General features: G+C 43.5%; 1 protein-coding gene across 1 annotated transcript in view; it reads left to right on the top strand.

Annotated features, from left to right (window-relative positions):
* LOC144825121 (regulator of G-protein signaling rgs-2-like) overlaps positions 1 to 19388 on the top strand; it is a 145910-nt gene that overhangs the window by 53449 nt on the left and 73073 nt on the right. The window contains exon 3 of the mRNA XM_078683998.1: positions 15363 to 15458. Within this exon, the coding sequence (XP_078540124.1) occupies positions 15363 to 15458 (96 nt within the window). The remainder of the gene's footprint in view (positions 1 to 15362; positions 15459 to 19388) is intronic.

The raw sequence follows: 19388 nt of genomic DNA, 5'->3' as shown, positions 1-19388 counted from the left end.
AATCCCATTTCCTGTCGACTGAATCGTTGGTACCTGTCTTGAGTAAAAGGTAATCTCGCAGTAAACAATCAATTTAAGAACTTACACCACTCTAAATGACCACTGACCAAAATTAAGTTTTAAAGTTTTAATATAAAGTCAAAGATAACTGAAGATACAAACTTCTCAAAATGAGATTCAAGAGGTAGATCGGAATCACTATGAACATGAACTTTTTGAATAGTCTGAGTCTGAAAAACAGAATAATAAGTACAAGTTCGAAAACCATCAGGGTTGCTAAAATGGATACAAGTTGCAACCTCAAAGTCATTACAGAAAAGAAAATTAAGGTTAGTCTGTCCCTACACTATACTAAATGACATCCCTACTTAACAAGATCTTTACCCTCTAGGTGTCAGCCGTGGTGACTTCCTAAGAAGATCACGCACTTCTCTTTGTCTCTTCTCTGATAATGGGTCTCTCCTGATCAGCCTATCTGCCTACCCATCCGCTTCCTTAGGCTCCCAAAATCATCTGCTGCTCTCCTCCCGGGTCACTTTCCCTAATACCAAATCACATTTCCAATAGAAACGCCCCTTGGGACGCCCCTCACGTGGTACATCTTTGCGCGGTAAACTCCATGATGGTACTCTTGAAGACCCTCGTTATAGTTGACCTTGGTTCCCAGGCTCCTTCTTCCGTGCGCTGATACCCCCTGAAATTCCTGGAAACTCCTACAGGCCTGCGCAAGGCGCCACTGAACAAAGTCCCTTTCATTCGAGCTGATTAGGACCCTCGCACCTGCATACAGCTCGTCCTGCAGTGGGCCTCAAATTCCAGACTTCACCATATCTTAGGCCATAAAACACTCTCAGAGCTCCATACTGGACACCTCACGACCTCTCCTCTAACGAGCACATGACGATTTAAACTACATGACATTATCTGTTCTGGCCTACTTGATTTACATGCAGCAGGTTCCTGCACTCTTAAAACGTTAACTTGATTTAAACAGCAAACATTCTTAACTAGCATACGTTTCTAAAATAACACATCTATAAAGCATATACTTTTAACCCTAAGTTCAATAGTACATTTTGAAAGAACCATGTCAACTTTATCTCACATTATTTTAGCAGCACGTTCAGGTTTGCTGTGAATTGCCCTAAGGCCTACACAAAATACTGGAATCCAAAGTTACATTTAATTCGGACATGACTCTTTTAACATGAGAGAACCATGAGGTTTTCACATATACTCCAACATTTCTACATTTAATCTCACACCGTTATAATTATGGTTACTCTACTTAACATTCTATACATTTCGCTATTGAATATAAAACACTCGTGTGCAAAACATGTTTAAACTAACTACGTGCTTGTAAATATGGCGTACTTATACATTTTTTTCAAACTTGTGCTCTCTCAGTCCCCCCTTTGATGACCTTTAGGGGTCATCATTACCATGACACTAAAATGTAGAACCTTTAAAGTGAAGACAGGGTAGTACCACTTCTTTTCATACTCTCTAATGCTTTCAGACTCTTATATTGAGTGTCCTGCATCGCTGTCAACTCTTCTTCCTGTTTCTTCATAGCTCTCTGTAACCTATTTGCTCTATACCATTGATACAAACGCACCAATCCCCACAAAGTGATTACACAAATCATTACTATGATGATGGGCTTCAATATGTACCAAACGATACCCTTTCCTAAGTTGGCAAACCAACTTCCAACTTTACCCATTCCATGACCTACTTTTTCCCACACATTTACCTTTGCCAGGTCCTCAATTTCGTAGTGTATGGCAGTGATGTTTTGTATATACTTCTCTAGAGGCTTTGAATTGTCTGGAATGTAAGTACAACATTCCTGTACCTTCAAGGCCCTACAGACTCCTCCCTCTTTTGCTAACAGAACATCTAAAGCAAGTCGGTTCTGAAGAACCATTGCCCTAATCGATTGCATCTCCCCCTCTATCAGCATCAAGGATCTTGCAGTACTGGCAGACAGTCTATCTACGACTGTAGCTAACCTCCTGATCTTAATGTCATTCATTATCAATCCTAAGAAAGGGAATGCAGCACCTATTACATCTCCAACTACTTCTGCTGCACCCAGCCCTCGCTTCCATCTCGTTGATATTTCTTTCTTAGGCGTGTCTAAATTCTCAACATGATATATTTTAGGGAAGACAACAGCCAGATAGCATGATCCGTACCAATTATCTGGTAACTTCACATAGGCATATCTTCCACATACAAAATATACATTTGGTATTGCTTGCATCCCTTTCATGAAGTTCTTAGAGTAGTACTCCAATTGAAAGGCATGTTCACAATTTACTTGTCCTACATAAACGTTTTCATAATAGGAGTAACTCCTGTGAATGCACAGTTTCCCCCGTTTCTCCTTATCCAAAGCAATTGGACCAATACTACCTTTTCGTTGTTGTGCCCTTTCCTCCTTGGTCCAATCTGTTTCCCCTTGTCCTGATGCCTTCAATATCTTCTGCCTCCTGTATCTAGTATCTACCTGAGCTATAAACTTTTTCTCAACTTCTGATATTTGACAAGTCAGATTGTTGATTCGAGCATGTGAAGTATCTAACGTTCTCCATGGAATAAACCATTTGTGTAACCTGTCTTCGCTTTTGTAGTAGTCCCATTTGTTCAAATGCTTGAAATTCGGAACCTCTGGCAATGTCGAGTCGAAATTCGAGAAGTAATACTCAAATCCGTCTCGTCCATAAAACATACTTAACAATAAACTGCACGTTATCCCATATGTCAACGGGAGATGATGGTATTTGATACCCTCCTCCACCGAAATTGGCAATTGCATACAGACATAACAGTCCTTTACTTCCATGGCATCAACATATTCATAAAGCAACTTAGCATAAGCATTTGACTTGTAATTCCCCTGTGACTCATCCATGTGTAACCTTTTTACTTCTGCATCTAACAACGCTTTGTCTTTCTCATTGATGTTTCCCTTCTCCTTAATAATGGTAGTTCTCGGTGTTGACACTCCCTTATCCTCCTTAACTGTGGTTCCATCCCCTTCGTGTCCCGCTAGGAATGAAACAGTTACCACTAAAATTATAAGAGAAACCACTACTCCTAAAAATGTAACAGCTATACATTTTGCCCTGCGGTTCGGGTTGCCAGCCTCCATGTTCTCAAACAGTGTAGTTTTCGACTATCTTCCAGCATTCACTTCCTCTTCTTTTCAAACAAAGTCTTTCTCTCTTGCAATGTCTTTCTTGGAACACTTGGAAGCTTGACAATTTATTTCCGCAAAACAATTCAAAGTCCAGTAGAAAATAGACAACCCTAGCCCTTCTCCATCCACTAAAATGAAACCCCTATCACTTTTCTTCTTCCACTCGGCGCTAGGTTATCTTGCAACAAGTTTACAATTTCTTTTCAAAAGTCTTCTTTTCGTCTGAAGTTATGTATGACTCAAGGAGTGACACTACTTCTTCATAAACGTCCATCCGAAGTATCATTCCCTCAGGTTCTGGACAGTTCGTACCACACCATGGAAAGTCAACTTTTTCTAGGATTATTCTCCTTATTTCGCTCAAGACAAGTGGACGGACGAAATTGAGAGTTAGCGTTTTTTCAATTTCCAATCCTGGTACTATCAGTTCTATATCCACAATTACAAAGGGGTTCGTTCTAATCAAGATCACTTTCTTCACTTTTCCAGATCTGCACCCCCTTAAAGCCATTCGCAATATGATATTAGTCCACAACAATAAGTGCTCCTAACATTTCTACTACTCGCTCAAGCATTTCCAAACGAAGAAGAGTTCCCTCCAATATTGGATATCGTGAACAGCAAACTGGAAACTCAACTGTTTCTAAAAGCAATTTTCTTATTCCACTCAGAAGAGCAGGATGAACGATGTTGAGTGTCAGCAACCTTTCGGTCTCCGCTCCTGGCAGTAGAAACTTTATTTGCACTGTGATGATCGGGTCAGTTCTGATCAGTTCCACTTCCCTGATCCTCCCTGTTCTGTGTCTCCCAGACATCTGCAACGAGGTAGGTCCAATCGGGAGTAGAGTATCTTCTGCTAGGCACTCGCACCCTACTTGATCTTCTAAGACCCTCCTCGGCTTGATCCTGGATATCTTCTTCTGGATCTGAGTCTTCGGATATAGGAGTAAGCGTTTCTTCTTGGGCCGACCTCAAATTTAGCCTTCTTCTTCTTGCTGGCCAAGTGGCAGCTCCAAGCCTTATTCTCCTATTTCTCGTCCTCTCATTTGGTTCTTGGTCGCTCCGATACGGATCTGAGTCTGAGTCGTATTCACTTCTGCTCTCTCCTTCAGTTGCGTCTTCTGTCTCACTGCCGTCCTGCCTTCGCTCTTCTTCTGAATCCGATGCGTTCCCAACTTCTTCCGACACCTCCTCAGCTGCCTCAATCCCTTCTTGCGACTCTTCTTCCACTTCCGGGCTTTCGTCTGGGATGGGAGCTGTTCCTTCTAGAGGTGCTGGAACTCTTCGAGTATGGGATGCATGAATCCAATTTGGCAGCCCCCCGCACTTCACCGCGGTGTTCGTGATCAGGATTACCTGAAAGGGCCCACGCCAGCGAACATCTAGGCAGTTCTTCCGGACGTGCTTTTTAACCAAGACCCAGTCCCCTGGGTTCAGGTCATGACACAGGTTCCTCGCTGCTGGAACTTCAGCCGCATGCACCTGAAGGGACACAGAATGGATGGCGTCAGACAGTCCTTTACAATAATCCAAGATCAGATCATCTGTAATATTCAATAGAGCAGTAGTTGGAACTGTAGGAAGTCTCATGGCCCTCCCCATCAGGATCTCGTGGGGAGAGAGACCTGTCCTCCTATCAGGCGTGCTGCGCATGCTCATGAGCACCAATGGAAGAGCATCTGGCCAACTCAAAGATGTGGATGCCACTACTTTAGCCAATCTATTCTTCAAAGTGCCATTCACTTGTTCCACAATTCCTGAAGCTTCTGGTCGATAACTACAATGCAGCTTTTGGTCGATATTCAGTGTGGAGCACAACATCTTCACTATTTCGCTGTTAAAATGTTTTCCTCTGTCCGATTCCAAAGAGGCAGGCACCCCGAAGCGCGGTATCAACTCCCTGAGCAACAATTTAGCCACTGTGAGTGTATCGCACCTACGTGTAGGGTACGCTTCAACCCATCTGGAAAATACGCATACAATCACCAACACATACCGAAGGCGATTGATTCTTGGCATTTCGATGAAATCTAGTTGCATTCTATTGAAAGGCCCCCCCGACCTCCCAATGTGACTCAGTGTGACTGGTGTTCGTTTGCCTACGTTCAGTTGTTGGCAGGTAACACATCGCTTACATACTGATTCTGCTGCTATTCTGAATTTCGGGCAATACCAAGTCTGCCTAAAAACTCTCATCATAGCATCCCTTCCTAGATGTACTGGACCATGTATTTCTCTCGCCATGGGATTAGCTAATTCTTCAGGTAACACAGCTCTCCCATCTGCTGAAACCCAAAAATCCATTTCACTTCGCACACAGCCTGCTATTTCCCATGCCTTTTTCTCTGTTTCAGGTGCGTTCTCCTGCATTATCCTTAAATCCTCCCAAGTGTCTACAGTTTCTAACATCATACTTAATTCAGTCTTTTCTTCTGCACCTTCTATTTCCACCTTTGAGAAAGAATAACTTTGTTCCGCACAATAGCGTGCGACTTCATCAGCATATCTATTACCTTGTGACACAAAATCTGTATTCTTAGTATGAGCTACACACTTCACTACTGCAATGTCAACAGGACCTTGTAATGCTTCTATCAGCAATCGCACAAATTCTCCATTTCGAATGGGCGAACCAGAGGAGGTCATGTAACCCCTCTGAGACCACAACTGCCCGAAATCATGAACCACACCGAAACCATATTGGCTGTCCGTGTAGATGGTGACTCTCTTTCCATTTCCTGCTATGCAGGCACGAGTTAGGGCAATAATCTCTGCTACCTGTGCGGAATGTACTCCTTCCAGGCAAGCGGCTTCTACAACTCCAGTAATAGTACAAACAGCATAAGCTGCTTTCAACCGACCAGTATCGTCTCTTAAACATGAGCCATCAACAAAGTAAATTTCATCGGGGTCAGACAATGGCTCATCCACTATATCTGGTCTGGGTTTCGTGCATAGTTCAGTCACATCAAGGCAATCGTGGTCTTCACATCCTTCGCCTTCTATTACAGTAGGTAATGGCATCAAAGTAGCAGGATTCAAGACAGAGCATCTCCTGAGAGTCACGTTTTCTGCGGCAAGTATAACTTGCTCATAACGCGTGAGCCTACTATTGGTCAGATGCTGCGTCTTCGTCCTGGTCATTAACAATTCAACTGAATGTGGTACATATACCACTACTGGATGTCCCATTACAATACTTTCGCTCCTTTCAATGCTGACACCCGTTGCGGCAACGGATTTGAGACATCCGGGCAACGCTGCGGCTACTGGATCTAATGTAGCCGAAAAATATGCAACTGGTCTACGGGCATTACCGTGGGTCTGTGCCAAGACTGACAAAGCACATCCCTCTCTCTCACAGCAATAGAGTGAAAATGACTTTTCGTAATCTGGCATTCCCAGAGCCGGAGCACGACATAAATCGTCTCTCAGCTGTAAAAACGCCACCAGACATTCTTCATCCCATGGTACCGGATCACTCACCTCCTTGTGCGTCAGTTTCTGTAAGGGCTTTGCTTTCAGTGAAAAGTTAACTATCCACTGTCGGCAGTAACCCACCATTCCTAGGAACATTCTAACTTCTCTCTGTGTTGTAGGCGCATTCATTTTCATTATCGCCTCAATCCTCTCTGGGGACACCTTACGTTTCCCTTTTTCTAACCTGTGCCCTAGATACTGTACCTCTGTCAGACAATACTGTAACTTGCTCGGAGATACCTTATGTCCATTTTCAGCTAAATGATTCAGTAAGGCAATTGAATCTACTTTACAAGCTTCCTCTGTTTCTGACGCAACAAGTAGGTCATCTATGTACTGTACCAGAACCGAGTTCTGTGGCAGTACTAGATTCTCAAGATTCTTTTTCAACAACTGATTAAAGATGGATGGACTGTCTGTGAATCCTTGTGGGATTCGACACCATGTTAAAACGCGATCTTCCATTTTAAACGCAAAAAGGTACCTGCTCTCTTCATCCAATGGGATTGAAAAGAAAGCCTGACAAAGATCTATCACTGTGAACCATTCTGCTTGACATGGTATTTGAAACAATATTACTGATGGATTCGGTACCACGGGACAACATGAAACGACTATGTTGTTAATTTTTCGTAAATCCTGAACTATCCTAAACTTCCCGCTAGGTTTCTGCAAACCCATAATCGGGGAGTTACAAGGACTGCCCACGATTTCCTTCAGTATTCCCTGCTGTATCATTGACTCGATCACAGGCTTTATTCCCACAATCGTTTCCTGGGACAATTTGTATTGAGGCGTTCTTGGAAACTCAACATTTGGTTTTACCAGAATTTTTACCGGTTCTACCCCTTTAATCAATCCTATATCTTCTCCTGTGAAATCCCACACCTCTGACGCCACTGCATCTCTTAAGTCTTGTGGAAGATCTTCTACAGTCAGAGTAGGATATAGTTCTACGCAGAATTTTGAATTGGCCACCTTAAAGGTAGCATCATCGTCGGTAGTCTGTACCTCCACTCCTTGTGGGGTGCAGTATATGGTGCAATTCAATTTGCATAACAAATCCCTACCTAACAGACATACCGGACTCGAGTCACAAACCACAAACTGATGTTCGTTCATATGATTTCCTATTTTCACAGATACTGGTTCTGTCAAAGGACTAGTCATTCTCTTATTTGCGACTCCTACCACCTGAATTGTTTCCCCTGACATTGGCAAGTCTGGAACTACCGCTGATCTCAGAGTCGAACGAGTAGCTCCAGTATCCACTAAGAACGTAGTGGGACACCCTGCCACTTCTGCCTCAACAAATGGCCCTCTCTGATCCACTTCTAGAACTGCCCCGAGGGTACAGTCTTCTTCACTGCTCACCCGTTGTCCTGTCAATGGATCAATGTAATAACATTTTTCTTCCTCGATAAACAGAGGCATTTGTTTAAAGACCTTTCCTCCAGCTGTTATCTTCGGTGGCTGTGGGAATTGGGCCCGTGGAGCCGAAGTCCCCCCTTTGGCCACCTTACTGCTTGGGACTGTCACTTTTTGCACTGGGTCTTCTTGGACCTGCTCTTCTACTTCTAGCTCTCCGTTTTCAGGGTTAAAGGGACACTCACGTCGCCAATGCCCCACCTGGTGACACAGATGACACTTTGTCGTTTTCTTTAAAGTGGCAAAGTCTATCCTAGGTCTCTGCCCTTCTTCATTATCTTTGTTCTGACCATTTGGTTTTCGTCCCATCCCCTGCTTCTGCTGGCCACCCTTCCCAGCGGACTGCATTTGCACCACCATCAATTTCTCCTTTAGATTCTTGGCTTTAGAATCTATCTCGTCACTGCAGTACCTCGCATATCGTAAAATCTCATCTAGTGGTTTGTTCTGCCAACAGATTAAATGTTGCTGTATCATCAAACAAATATCAGGCCTCAACCCCAAGACAAACTTTGACACGAACTGCCCTATGTCTTTGGGATCCATTACATCTAGTCCACTGTATTGCTTGAATGTTTTCAACAATCTTTCATAAAACTCGTGAACTGTCTCCTTGGGTTCCTGCCTTGTTCGGTCTATTTTTACCCAATCTATATCCTGTGGTGGTACCTTATCTTTCAGCCATGCTATTACCCTTTCATACTTTCGCATGACAATCTCAGATGGTCCATTTGTTCGAACATCCCTCAATGGTTCAGCATTTGGCCATTCGACACTAGTCTTGCACGGGGTCCACAAATCAGATGGGACCACGATGTCAAACAACGTGTTCAAATCTATCCACAATACTTTCGAAATTTTAACAAACCTCTCTACCTGCTTATACCACTCGACTGGATTGTCCCGCAACTTCGGAAATGAGTTGGTAAATGCGGATAAGTCTCCTCTACTCCAGGGCACATGTACATAATTTCCATTTGATATTTCTCGCAAAGGGAATGCCTCCATATGCATTGCCCTTCCCTCAGGAGTCAATACATTTGTACTTCTCCTAACCGTGCCCTTTTTCGACCACCTTTCTTCCCATTTATCCAGTTCTCTCCACACTCTTATCCCTGTTACCAGCTCTCTTATGTGTGTTTTTAATCCAGTAGTTCTCTTCTCATCTAGATCTTGGTCTGCGTACTGTAATCTGTGGTTGCTCTGCAATGCTCTTGTCCTAGACAAATCCACGGCATACTTGTCTGCCAAATCAGTCAGTTTTTCATGAAACGCTCTAGCTTTCCTAGTAATATCCTTTGCCATGAACAATAACTCATCCTGTTCATACAATTCTATCCTTTCCAAAGGCAATGTTCCATCTATTATCTCATCAACATCTGATTTTAAACTGGTAACATCAAGCCTTTTTGCCTTTATTTCAGCTTTCAAGACACTCAATTTAGCTCCTCCATCCGCATCTCTCCCATCCCAGCTCCGAGATCTACGTTTAGGTATTGGTGAATTATAGGGAGTCCTCCCCTGTTCCCATCTCTCTAAGTCCCATGCCTTTCCATCTTCTCGGGGTGGGTGGTGAAACACTCCTTCATGCCTCCCAGCCTCTCTCTCTCCATCCCGGCTAGTTTCCCGGGATAGAGGGTAAGAGGTTCTATTACTCCCTCTTTCTTCCCTACTTCCCTGTGATTCCTGATTATTCGAGGCGTGGCGGGACCTATCGCTGTTCTCCTTTCTCCAATGTTGAACGTCTTCCCCAAGTGTATGATGAAGACACCTAAACCTATTCTGGAAAGCCCGTACCGCCTCATCTCCTCCGTTCCCCCAGAGACGGGACATTTCCTCACATTCTACAATCCTAGTATTTTGTTCCGGCTGTTCTCTCTGATTTGTAGGACATGCATCCCCTCTATTCTCTTGACTTTGGCCTTCCCGGCCCTGACTGCTTTCGCTGGCCCCACAATGAGATACAGTCCCGTTACCCCTGCTTTCCCACTCTGGTTCCGTTCTTGTCCTGTTACTCGGAGATACTATGGACCCGTCCCATTCCCTCAAATCAGCTCTTAACTCTGAAAAAGATCTTGGCCGCGGTCCCCTTAGATCCATTGGTCCTCTCGGACCTCCCTGTTCTGAATTGGGACCGACAGTTGTGTCTAATGGGGTGTTCCACGTTACCGAACCTGGTAATTGTTTCCATGCATTCGTCACATTATTCCTCCTTTCCATCTCAATCCTTTCCCTATCCAATTGCCTTTGTTGTTCCCCTCTATCTCTCTCAGAATTATAGATCGAAACTATGGGTCCTATGGTAACAGGCACTTGAAGAGCGTCTGGCAATCCCACAGACTCAACCCTTTCTGTGGTTGGCGTTTTCTGCACCACAAACCTTCCCACTACACTCTGTACAGTGTTGTTTGGAGGTGTTTCTCCGCCTTTGCTAGGTGTCCATTCCGATATAGGGAGTGGTGTATATCCCTCTATCTCATTCCCATCTTCCCTTGCGAGCCCTCTGTCTTCTATCAATCCCACTCTCGGAGGTGGTCTATCCATTAACAATCTGTTTATCAGATTGTCCTCCGACTCGCTTTCCTCGTCTTCTTCCATGAGGTTTCCTCCTCCTGACACCTCCCTCATCGGATACATTTTCTCCACCTCAATAGTCTGTACCCTCCAACGCTTTTCCTCCTCATCCCATTTGGAATCTCGCACTGCCCTTACCGATCGCGTCAGCCTTTGTTGACGCCTGTTCAAATTTCGGTCGTGTGCAGCCTTAATCCATGCATTAAGAGCCTCAAACTGTGTTGGTCTAGGTGAGGGTTTCAATGAGGACATGGTTGCTTTTAGCCGATGTAACACCTCTAACTTAAACGTTCCATACTTCGGGAACTGCATTTCCTCATTTCCTTCCGTAAGCTTATTCCAAGCCCCAATCCACAATATCGTATGCAGCCCCACATTCGTTGCCATATAATGAGCTGGCGTACCCTCTGGGGGAGCCTCTTCCCCGTAATAATGTTCACTTCGTTTACGTTTAAAAATCCCTTTCAAACACTTAAAACACTTCATGATTTCTCTTTTCTCCGCGTTTGTTTACTTCCTGATGATATTCCACCAATCCCAGCGCCGTTCTCACTAACTGGCCTATCCGTACGCGGCTTTCCTCCGACGTCACTCTAGCCGCCCAACCAGAGCGCGGCTCTAGCTAACGTCACACCAACCGCTCAATCAGAGCGCGGCTCTAGCCGACGTCACCCGTCCCCCTTCGCAGCAGTTCCCCTCCTTTCTCAGCTCGTCTCCTCGGTCATGCACGCATCCCATTCATACTCTGAAAAATGATTACTTCCGTCCAAGCGATCACCTTTCTTTGACTGTACGCCCACAGTCTTTCTGTAGTTGTCACCCTAACTTGGCGAAATGTCTTTCCGTTTACTTCCAGACAATCGCCTTCTCCGATAGGTTACTCACACGCAGTAACTTTCGACCAGCGTCCGTTACTCATACACTCACTCTTACACTCCCCCTATCTTGGATCCACGGCGGTCAATGGTACCTCGTGACCTCCGTACTATGGTCGACAACTACCCTGGATGTTCGATACACCCAAAACCACTTAAGCTCTGGCCTGAACTTAAGATTTCACCAGTTCACCCGTTTACCAGGTTACCAGTTTACCAGGTTGCGCGCGCTCACAACCTTCTCTCATTCACACTACAGGCATTCAACTCCGCAAGACATTACAATACAAATACAACACAAAACACCGCAATCTGTTCACGCATGACCCTTTTTATACTCACTCTCCGATACTGCTGCTTTTCTCGCACCGTCTGCACCTTTCGGCACACGATTCTTCCGCTGCTCGTCTCTCGGCGTCTCGGGCCTTGGGGTAAACTAACCTCTCTAGATTACCTTCCTCAAGAAGATAACCATCCTCTGCTACCAACTGCTAACGCGGGATTACTGGTTACTAATTATCTTACCAAATCCCATTTCCTGTCGACTGAATCGTTGGTACCTGTCTTGAGTAAAAGGTAATCTCGCAGTAAACAATCAATTTAAGAACTTACACCACTCTAAATGACCACTGACCAAAATTAAGTTTTAAAGTTTTAATATAAAGTCAAAGATAACTGAAGATACAAACTTCTCAAAATGAGATTCAAGAGGTAGATCGGAATCACTATGAACATGAACTTTTTGAATAGTCTGAGTCTGAAAAACAGAATAATAAGTACAAGTTCGAAAACCATCAGGGTTGCTAAAATGGATACAAGTTGCAACCTCAAAGTCATTACAGAAAAGAAAATTAAGGTTAGTCTGTCCCTACACTATACTAAATGACATCCCTACTTAACAAGATCTTTACCCTCTAGGTGTCAGCCGTGGTGACTTCCTAAGAAGATCACGCACTTCTCTTTGTCTCTTCTCTGATAATGGGTCTCTCCTGATCAGCCTATCTGCCTACCCATCCGCTTCCTTAGGCTCCCAAAATCATCTGCTGCTCTCCTCCCGGGTCACTTTCCCTAATACCAAATCACATTTCCAATAGAAACGCCCCTTGGGACGCCCCTCACGTGGTACATCTTTGCGCGGTAAACTCCATGATGGTACTCTTGAAGACCCTCGTTATAGTTGACCTTGGTTCCCAGGCTCCTTCTTCCGTGCGCTGATACCCCCTGAAATTCCTGGAAACTCCTACAGGCCTGCGCAAGGCGCCACTGAACAAAGTCCCTTTCATTCGAGCTGATTAGGACCCTCGCACCTGCATACAGCTCGTCCTGCAGTGGGCCTCAAATTCCAGACTTCACCATATCTTAGGCCATAAAACACTCTCAGAGCTCCATACTGGACACCTCACGACCTCTCCTCTAACGAGCACATGACGATTTAAACTACATGACATTATCTGTTCTGGCCTACTTGATTTACATGCAGCAGGTTCCTGCACTCTTAAAACGTTAACTTGATTTAAACAGCAAACATTCTTAACTAGCATACGTTTCTAAAATAACACATCTATAAAGCATATACTTTTAACCCTAAGTTCAATAGTACATTTTGAAAGAACCATGTCAACTTTATCTCACATTATTTTAGCAGCACGTTCAGGTTTGCTGTGAATTGCCCTAAGGCCTACACAAAATACTGGAATCCAAAGTTACATTTAATTCGGACATGACTCTTTTAACATGAGAGAACCATGAGGTTTTCACATATACTCCAACATTTCTACATTTAATCTCACACCGTTATAATTATGGTTACTCTACTTAACATTCTATACATTTCGCTATTGAATATAAAACACTCGTGTGCAAAACATGTTTAAACTAACTACGTGCTTGTAAATATGGCGTACTTATACATTTACTTGTGCTCTCTCACTGGCATAACTGACCTCGTACACTTCAGTGCAGTGCAGCTCACTCCTTTGTAGCCAACCGTACACCCTGTAATAGGGTCACACTTTCCACATCTGCTGCCAAATCCCTTTCATTGCAGTTGTGCTGATTCGCTGCATCAATATCCCTCTCTCTTCAGCATCATGCCACTCATACTCTTCAGATGTCTCCAACAAAACGGATCTCACATGCTTCAGACGTTTCTGTGCTCCCATGCCACCGTCCTCTGGTGCTTCAATGGAGGATAACTGTTTTCCCTCATCTGAGGCTTTCTGCTTTCCATGAGAGTCTGCTCAATGGCGCACACACTGCGCTCATATAGTCCAATGGAATCTTATTATGCCGCATATACTAGTTGCTTGCAGCCTCGTCAAATGTGGGAAAGTGCTATAAAATCCTGTAATACAATACACTTCTAGCCCCATGCACTTTAGGAGAGTCTTGAGAACACCCTCCATATTATTGCTTAGTCACTTGAGTGGAGTCCAATCAATTCCTCACACACTATTCCTTGTGCCCTTCAGTGTATTTTCAAGGTCACAGTTTGTTTAGGTCTGGCTTGACAGCGAAGCTGGCCGGATCGTGTTGTTAGCAATGTTTTAAATTGTACAAAGAGAGCCCAGATAACTATCTGTCTCTCTCCTCATGCCATAAACAGTTTGAGGCATTCTTCCACCTCCTGCAGAGTGCTTGTATTGCTATGGATGAGGGGCTATTCATTATAGCTAAAAGTATACCGAATCATCAAATATTATGTTTTTTTTATCTCAGAGATGCATTGCATACATAAAGCACTATTCTGTTTTACTACAGCAGGTTTTTAAAATAAGTTAGCCATGATTCAAAATGTAAGTCAGGCCTATTGGCTTTGTCAGTGCTTGTTTATTTAGCAATCACTTCAAATATGTATTTAAAATAGTGGCTCTCTGAAAACCAGTCCTCAAAGCTAGCAGTGTTTTTAGAACATAAAACAGGATACTGCCATGATGGAGGACACTCTGAATGTACAAGACAATACATCAACTGCATGGTCATTGATGAAAAGACGATTTTTTTGCCAAGTGACATTGCCATATGTACTTTAGTTTAGTCTAATTCATTGACAGATGACTTGACTCATTGAACATCACAAGACCCTTCCACACATCACAGATCAGACATACCTCAAAAGGCATATATATCCCTCATCGAATGTGTGACGTAATGGCGCGGTATTTCTCCCTACAGGGAATCACAACGCGGTCGTTACAACGACCGCGTTGTGATTCCACATACCATTACTCCGCAAGTCGGAAAACCGATTTGCGGAGGGGGGGTGCTGGATGTTGGAATAGTATAATTTACTATTCCAACTCCAGTCAGTGCGGACACTAGGGAAGGTGTTGGATTTTAAATCCAACACCTCCCCTCCCCCTCCGCAAGTCGTTGTTCCGACTTGCGGAGTAATGGTATGCGGAATCACAGCGCGTCGTTGTAACGACTGCGTTGTGATTCCCTGCAGGGAGAAAAATGTGTGGTAAATGTTGTTTACCTCCCTCATCACTTGCCTCTGGGGCATCCGTGGGTACTCCTTAGGTTCCATATTGCTGTCCTTATAAACATTAATACACCCTCATGGTTGATAAAAATCTCAATGCAGTTTACCAGTGCAGCTTCACAGCCTCATAGATCTCTCAATTGCAAGGTGATATGACCTGTCATGCATTAGCAGTACCCCATACAGACAATGCCTTTAGCTTGTGTTCCCAGTGGATGCATTAGCATACCCCTGTGCATCTCACTGAATATAGTCCCTATGCTTCTCTAGGCTGCCTAACACTGATCAACCTCTCCTATGTCTGCTACAGGGGCCTAGCAATGAGAATTCGCAGGAAGGAGGGCAGACTCGCCAGGAGAGCAGCGTCTATCACAAGACTGGAGAGCCCTCAAAGGAACGAAGAGAGGTGGGTGTGAGCTCCCCCTGTAGGCTGGGCAAATGTTTTCATGGCTTCAGTCGTGCTCACAGGAATGAACTTGTATGACACCGTCCATCAGAGGTTGGTACTTGCTCTGAATGGCCTGTCAATGCCTGTGTTGGGCGTGTGATGCAAACCTTTCAGATTCCAGCATGTTGAAAAAACAGCCAATTGTCGGGAAAAATAGGGATAAACTTTTCCAAAAGCTGGGTGATTTTAAGGAATGCTTTTATTAAAAATGAGTTGCAAACAAATTGGCAGTGTTTATTTCTATAGCTTACACGTCAGATTTAATTATCTCTTGTTGATTAAATAATAGGGGCTTCTATCACCTAACTCTGAGGTACCCACAGCAAACCAGCCATATTTGTTACCAGATCATAGAAGAAAGATCTATTACAAGATACGTATAGTGGAATAGAACACGTTACAAAGCAGGCATTTACAACGCATGCAATTACAAAGCAGTCATTACAATGACTGCGTTATTACTACGCATACCATTACAACACAAGTCATCACAACGACTTGCTGTAGGGAAGAGGCACTGGAGTTTGGAATAGTATAATTTACTGTTCCAACTCCAGTCTGTGCAACAGTAGGGAAGGTGTTGTATTTAAAATCCAACACCTTCTGCCCTATACAGCAAGTCATTGTAACAACTTGTGTTGTAATGGTATGCGATGTAACAACGCGGTCGTTGTAATGGTCGCGTTGTAATGGCATGCATTGTATCGCATGGGTTTCAAACAATGTTTACCCTTTCAAACCCCAATGGATTTTGATTCTAAAAGCTGCAATCAAAACCCAATTAGCATAACATGCCAAAGCAGACAATTCTTATTTTTTTGGATTCAGAAGCTAACTTTAGATTTCGCAGGAGGTTTTCAAAACTAGCACTTAGAAATCTGAAAGCATGTGACTAAATGTATGTGGGATCTGAAATGGTCATTCTGAAGGTACGAGGGTCAACACACGAAGCAGTGGCTTAATTCATTGCTAAAGATTGTTAGCATTTGTAGACCTGGTTAATGAATGCAGAAATGCCCTCATTGGTGGGTGCGCAGTATTTTCTCTGCTTAGAGGTTGTTCCTCTTTTATGGTAAAAAGTGACTCTTCCAACATACTTTTGTTAAAACTGAACACTTTCTAATTAAAAAGTGAAATATAGCGACATTGTTACTGTGATACTTAAGGGTTGTACTGGCATTTACGTAAAAAGGGGACACCGGGTATAAGCTCTACACATATCTCACAATTAGGTATAATGCGCTGTTTAAATTTGATTTAAGTTGATTTAAATGCAGGATCAGTAACCGTAGAACTGCCACCCAAAAGGTATCTTAGTGCTTTCATATTCTATAAACTATACCAAGACAGAGTAAGAGAAAGCAGATGATTAATCGGTAAAATTCAATTGTAAATAGAATTTCGGTCAAATAAAAATTTCTTAAATTATATTCTAATGGACAAATGGTTTTCAAGAAAGTGAAGAGCTGGAAGTAGAGAGTTCCATTTTTTTGCTGCTAAGACAACCATCTGTGGCCAGGACTAACTTTCTTGAAAAGTGGAAGAAAAAGTAAAATACTATCTAAAGATTTTTAATTGGGGGCGTAGTTTTTAAACTTTTGTTGTAGAAATTCAGTTTGCAATATACAGATGGCTTGATAAACCCGTGCACATGGCTTTTAAAGTGATCAGTTCTGGCACAGGCAACCAGTGTAAGGCTATTTTGTTGGGAGTAAAATGTGACTGTTTTGGAAAACTAAACATTAGTGTAATGGCTGCATGCTGGATTCGTTTTAACTTTGTTACTAATATTTTGAGCAGACCAAAATAAACAACATTGCTATAATCCAACCTTGATAATATTATCTCTTAAATCGTAAACTGGCAAGATTTTAAGTCTAATTAAGGGTGATATTTTTCACTACTCCAAGGTGGAAAAAACATGAAAATAAATTTCGTATCAATTTGAGGCTCCAATGTAAACAGCTCATCATACTGGAACCCCATATTACGGATTTTTTAATTGGGTTGGGGGCAGCTCCAGTTCGACCAGCCAACATTCTCTTATTTCTAAAGGGATTTATTTTCCAACCAAAAGTTTTTTCAGTGTTAATTTTGAGAAATGTCACTGACATCTATGATATAGCTGGTATCAGGCAAGTACAGAATGATTCTATGTTCAATGGTGTGGGTTTGTTGAGACTCACTATAAACTGATTATCATCTGTGTATATTTTGAAATTGAGGTTAAAAGCTGTAATCAGTTTTGCCAACTGAATCATGTAAATATTGAATAATATAGTGCTTAATGAAGAGCCCTTTGGTACTCCAGACTAATATCTTGAAATGAAGACAAAAATGGTGGAAGGGAGACAGCTTGGGATCTATCATTTTAGTCAATGATCCAGTCGAATGCAATGTTTTTCACTCCAATTTCATGAAGACTCTCCATTAGTATAAAATTGGAGATGGTATCAAAAGGTGGCAACACGTCAAGGAGGATCAGGACTGCTCATGCACCTCCCCTGATCTGCCAAAAGAAGTAGATGGTCCAAGACTGCGACCAATATTTATTCAGTACTATTGTGGCTCTGAAGCCTGCTTGATAAGAGTCCAGTAGATTTTCTTGCTCATGTCGTTAATAAGTAGAGCATTTACTTCTTTTTTAGCATCTTTATTAATGAGCATTGGCAAAGCTAAAAGGTCTTCCTTTTGGGACCTTTTGGCTTTGCAATGGTTTTTAAACATACTGCAAAGCATCCCGGATGCTGTGCAGCCTGGCTAAAGAGTTAAAAATAAAGCCATTGACGCAGCCACCGGCATCATTTTTTGAGACATGCGCACAACAAATGCACACACCTACAAAATGATGTGTGTGCCTGTTTAGTTACCAATTCAAGTTAGATCAGTAACTAAAAAGATCAAAAGTGCAAAAGCTTTTGTTTTTTTGAAGTGGGTTAAGAAAGCAACCAAGGTGGGGTGGCACTGGAAGCAATACGGTGGTGTGGGTTGGAGAGAAAAAACTGGTTGAGAGCAACATGGGTGCAGGCGGGGGAGAAGCCCATAGGTGAGCGGTCAACGAGGCTGTGCATGGTGGTAGGGAGGAGAAGCAACAGGCGAAAGAGGAGGGCATGATGGGGAAGCCACACAAAGGGAGAGGTGGGTAGGAGAAGCAACAGGTGAGAGAGCAACATGGAGTGGGCGGGTGAGTAGCAGACAGGTGGGAAAGCGCCGGGGGTGGGGAAAGTATACAAGTATGAGCACACATTGAAGGGGGTGGAAAGAAGTGCACATATGACCAAGAACAACATGGAGTGCAAGGGAGACAAATGGAAAAAACATGCACTCTCGTGGAGTGCTTTACTGAAAAAAGTAATGCTTGAAAAGCATATAGTTGAATCTCAGACGCCAGTCAATCAAAAGTGATTGTAAAGAGGCACTGTTCCATGGGAGGGACACACACAAGATTGGCTATCTCTAACACAAATAAGAAGCAGGCTACTGAAAGGGACATTAAAGCCAACCATTAGCAATCAATGGGCTGGCTCCAAGCCGCTCTGTTATTTGTAAGCCCACAACACGTACTGCAACAGACAAAGCTGTCTAGTAGGAACGACCTACAAATGGCAATTGTGAAATTGGTCTGGAGTTTCTGGGCTGCATTGGGTCTGCTGTTGGTTCTTTCAATAAAGGCTTCCCTGGGGGCCGCGCTGGTGCTGGGCTGTCCCAAGGGGCTGAAATCCTGGAGTCGGAGATTGCCGTGACGGCTACACGGAGCGGCCTGGAGAAAGGAGACTGCCGATCGGAAGCGGCCCGGAGAGTCCGGTGCCGCGCCGCTGCTGGCTGCCATCAGCGAGCCCTGTGTTGAGAACGCCGGATAATCTGTGATCAGGCGGCAGAATTAGTCAC

The sequence above is a fragment of the Lissotriton helveticus genome, chromosome 3_1, assembly GCF_964261635.1.
Source record: "Lissotriton helveticus chromosome 3_1, aLisHel1.1, whole genome shotgun sequence".
Taxonomy (NCBI): Eukaryota; Metazoa; Chordata; class Amphibia; order Caudata; family Salamandridae; genus Lissotriton; species Lissotriton helveticus.
This window is presented reverse-complemented; position numbering and strand designations above follow the sequence as displayed.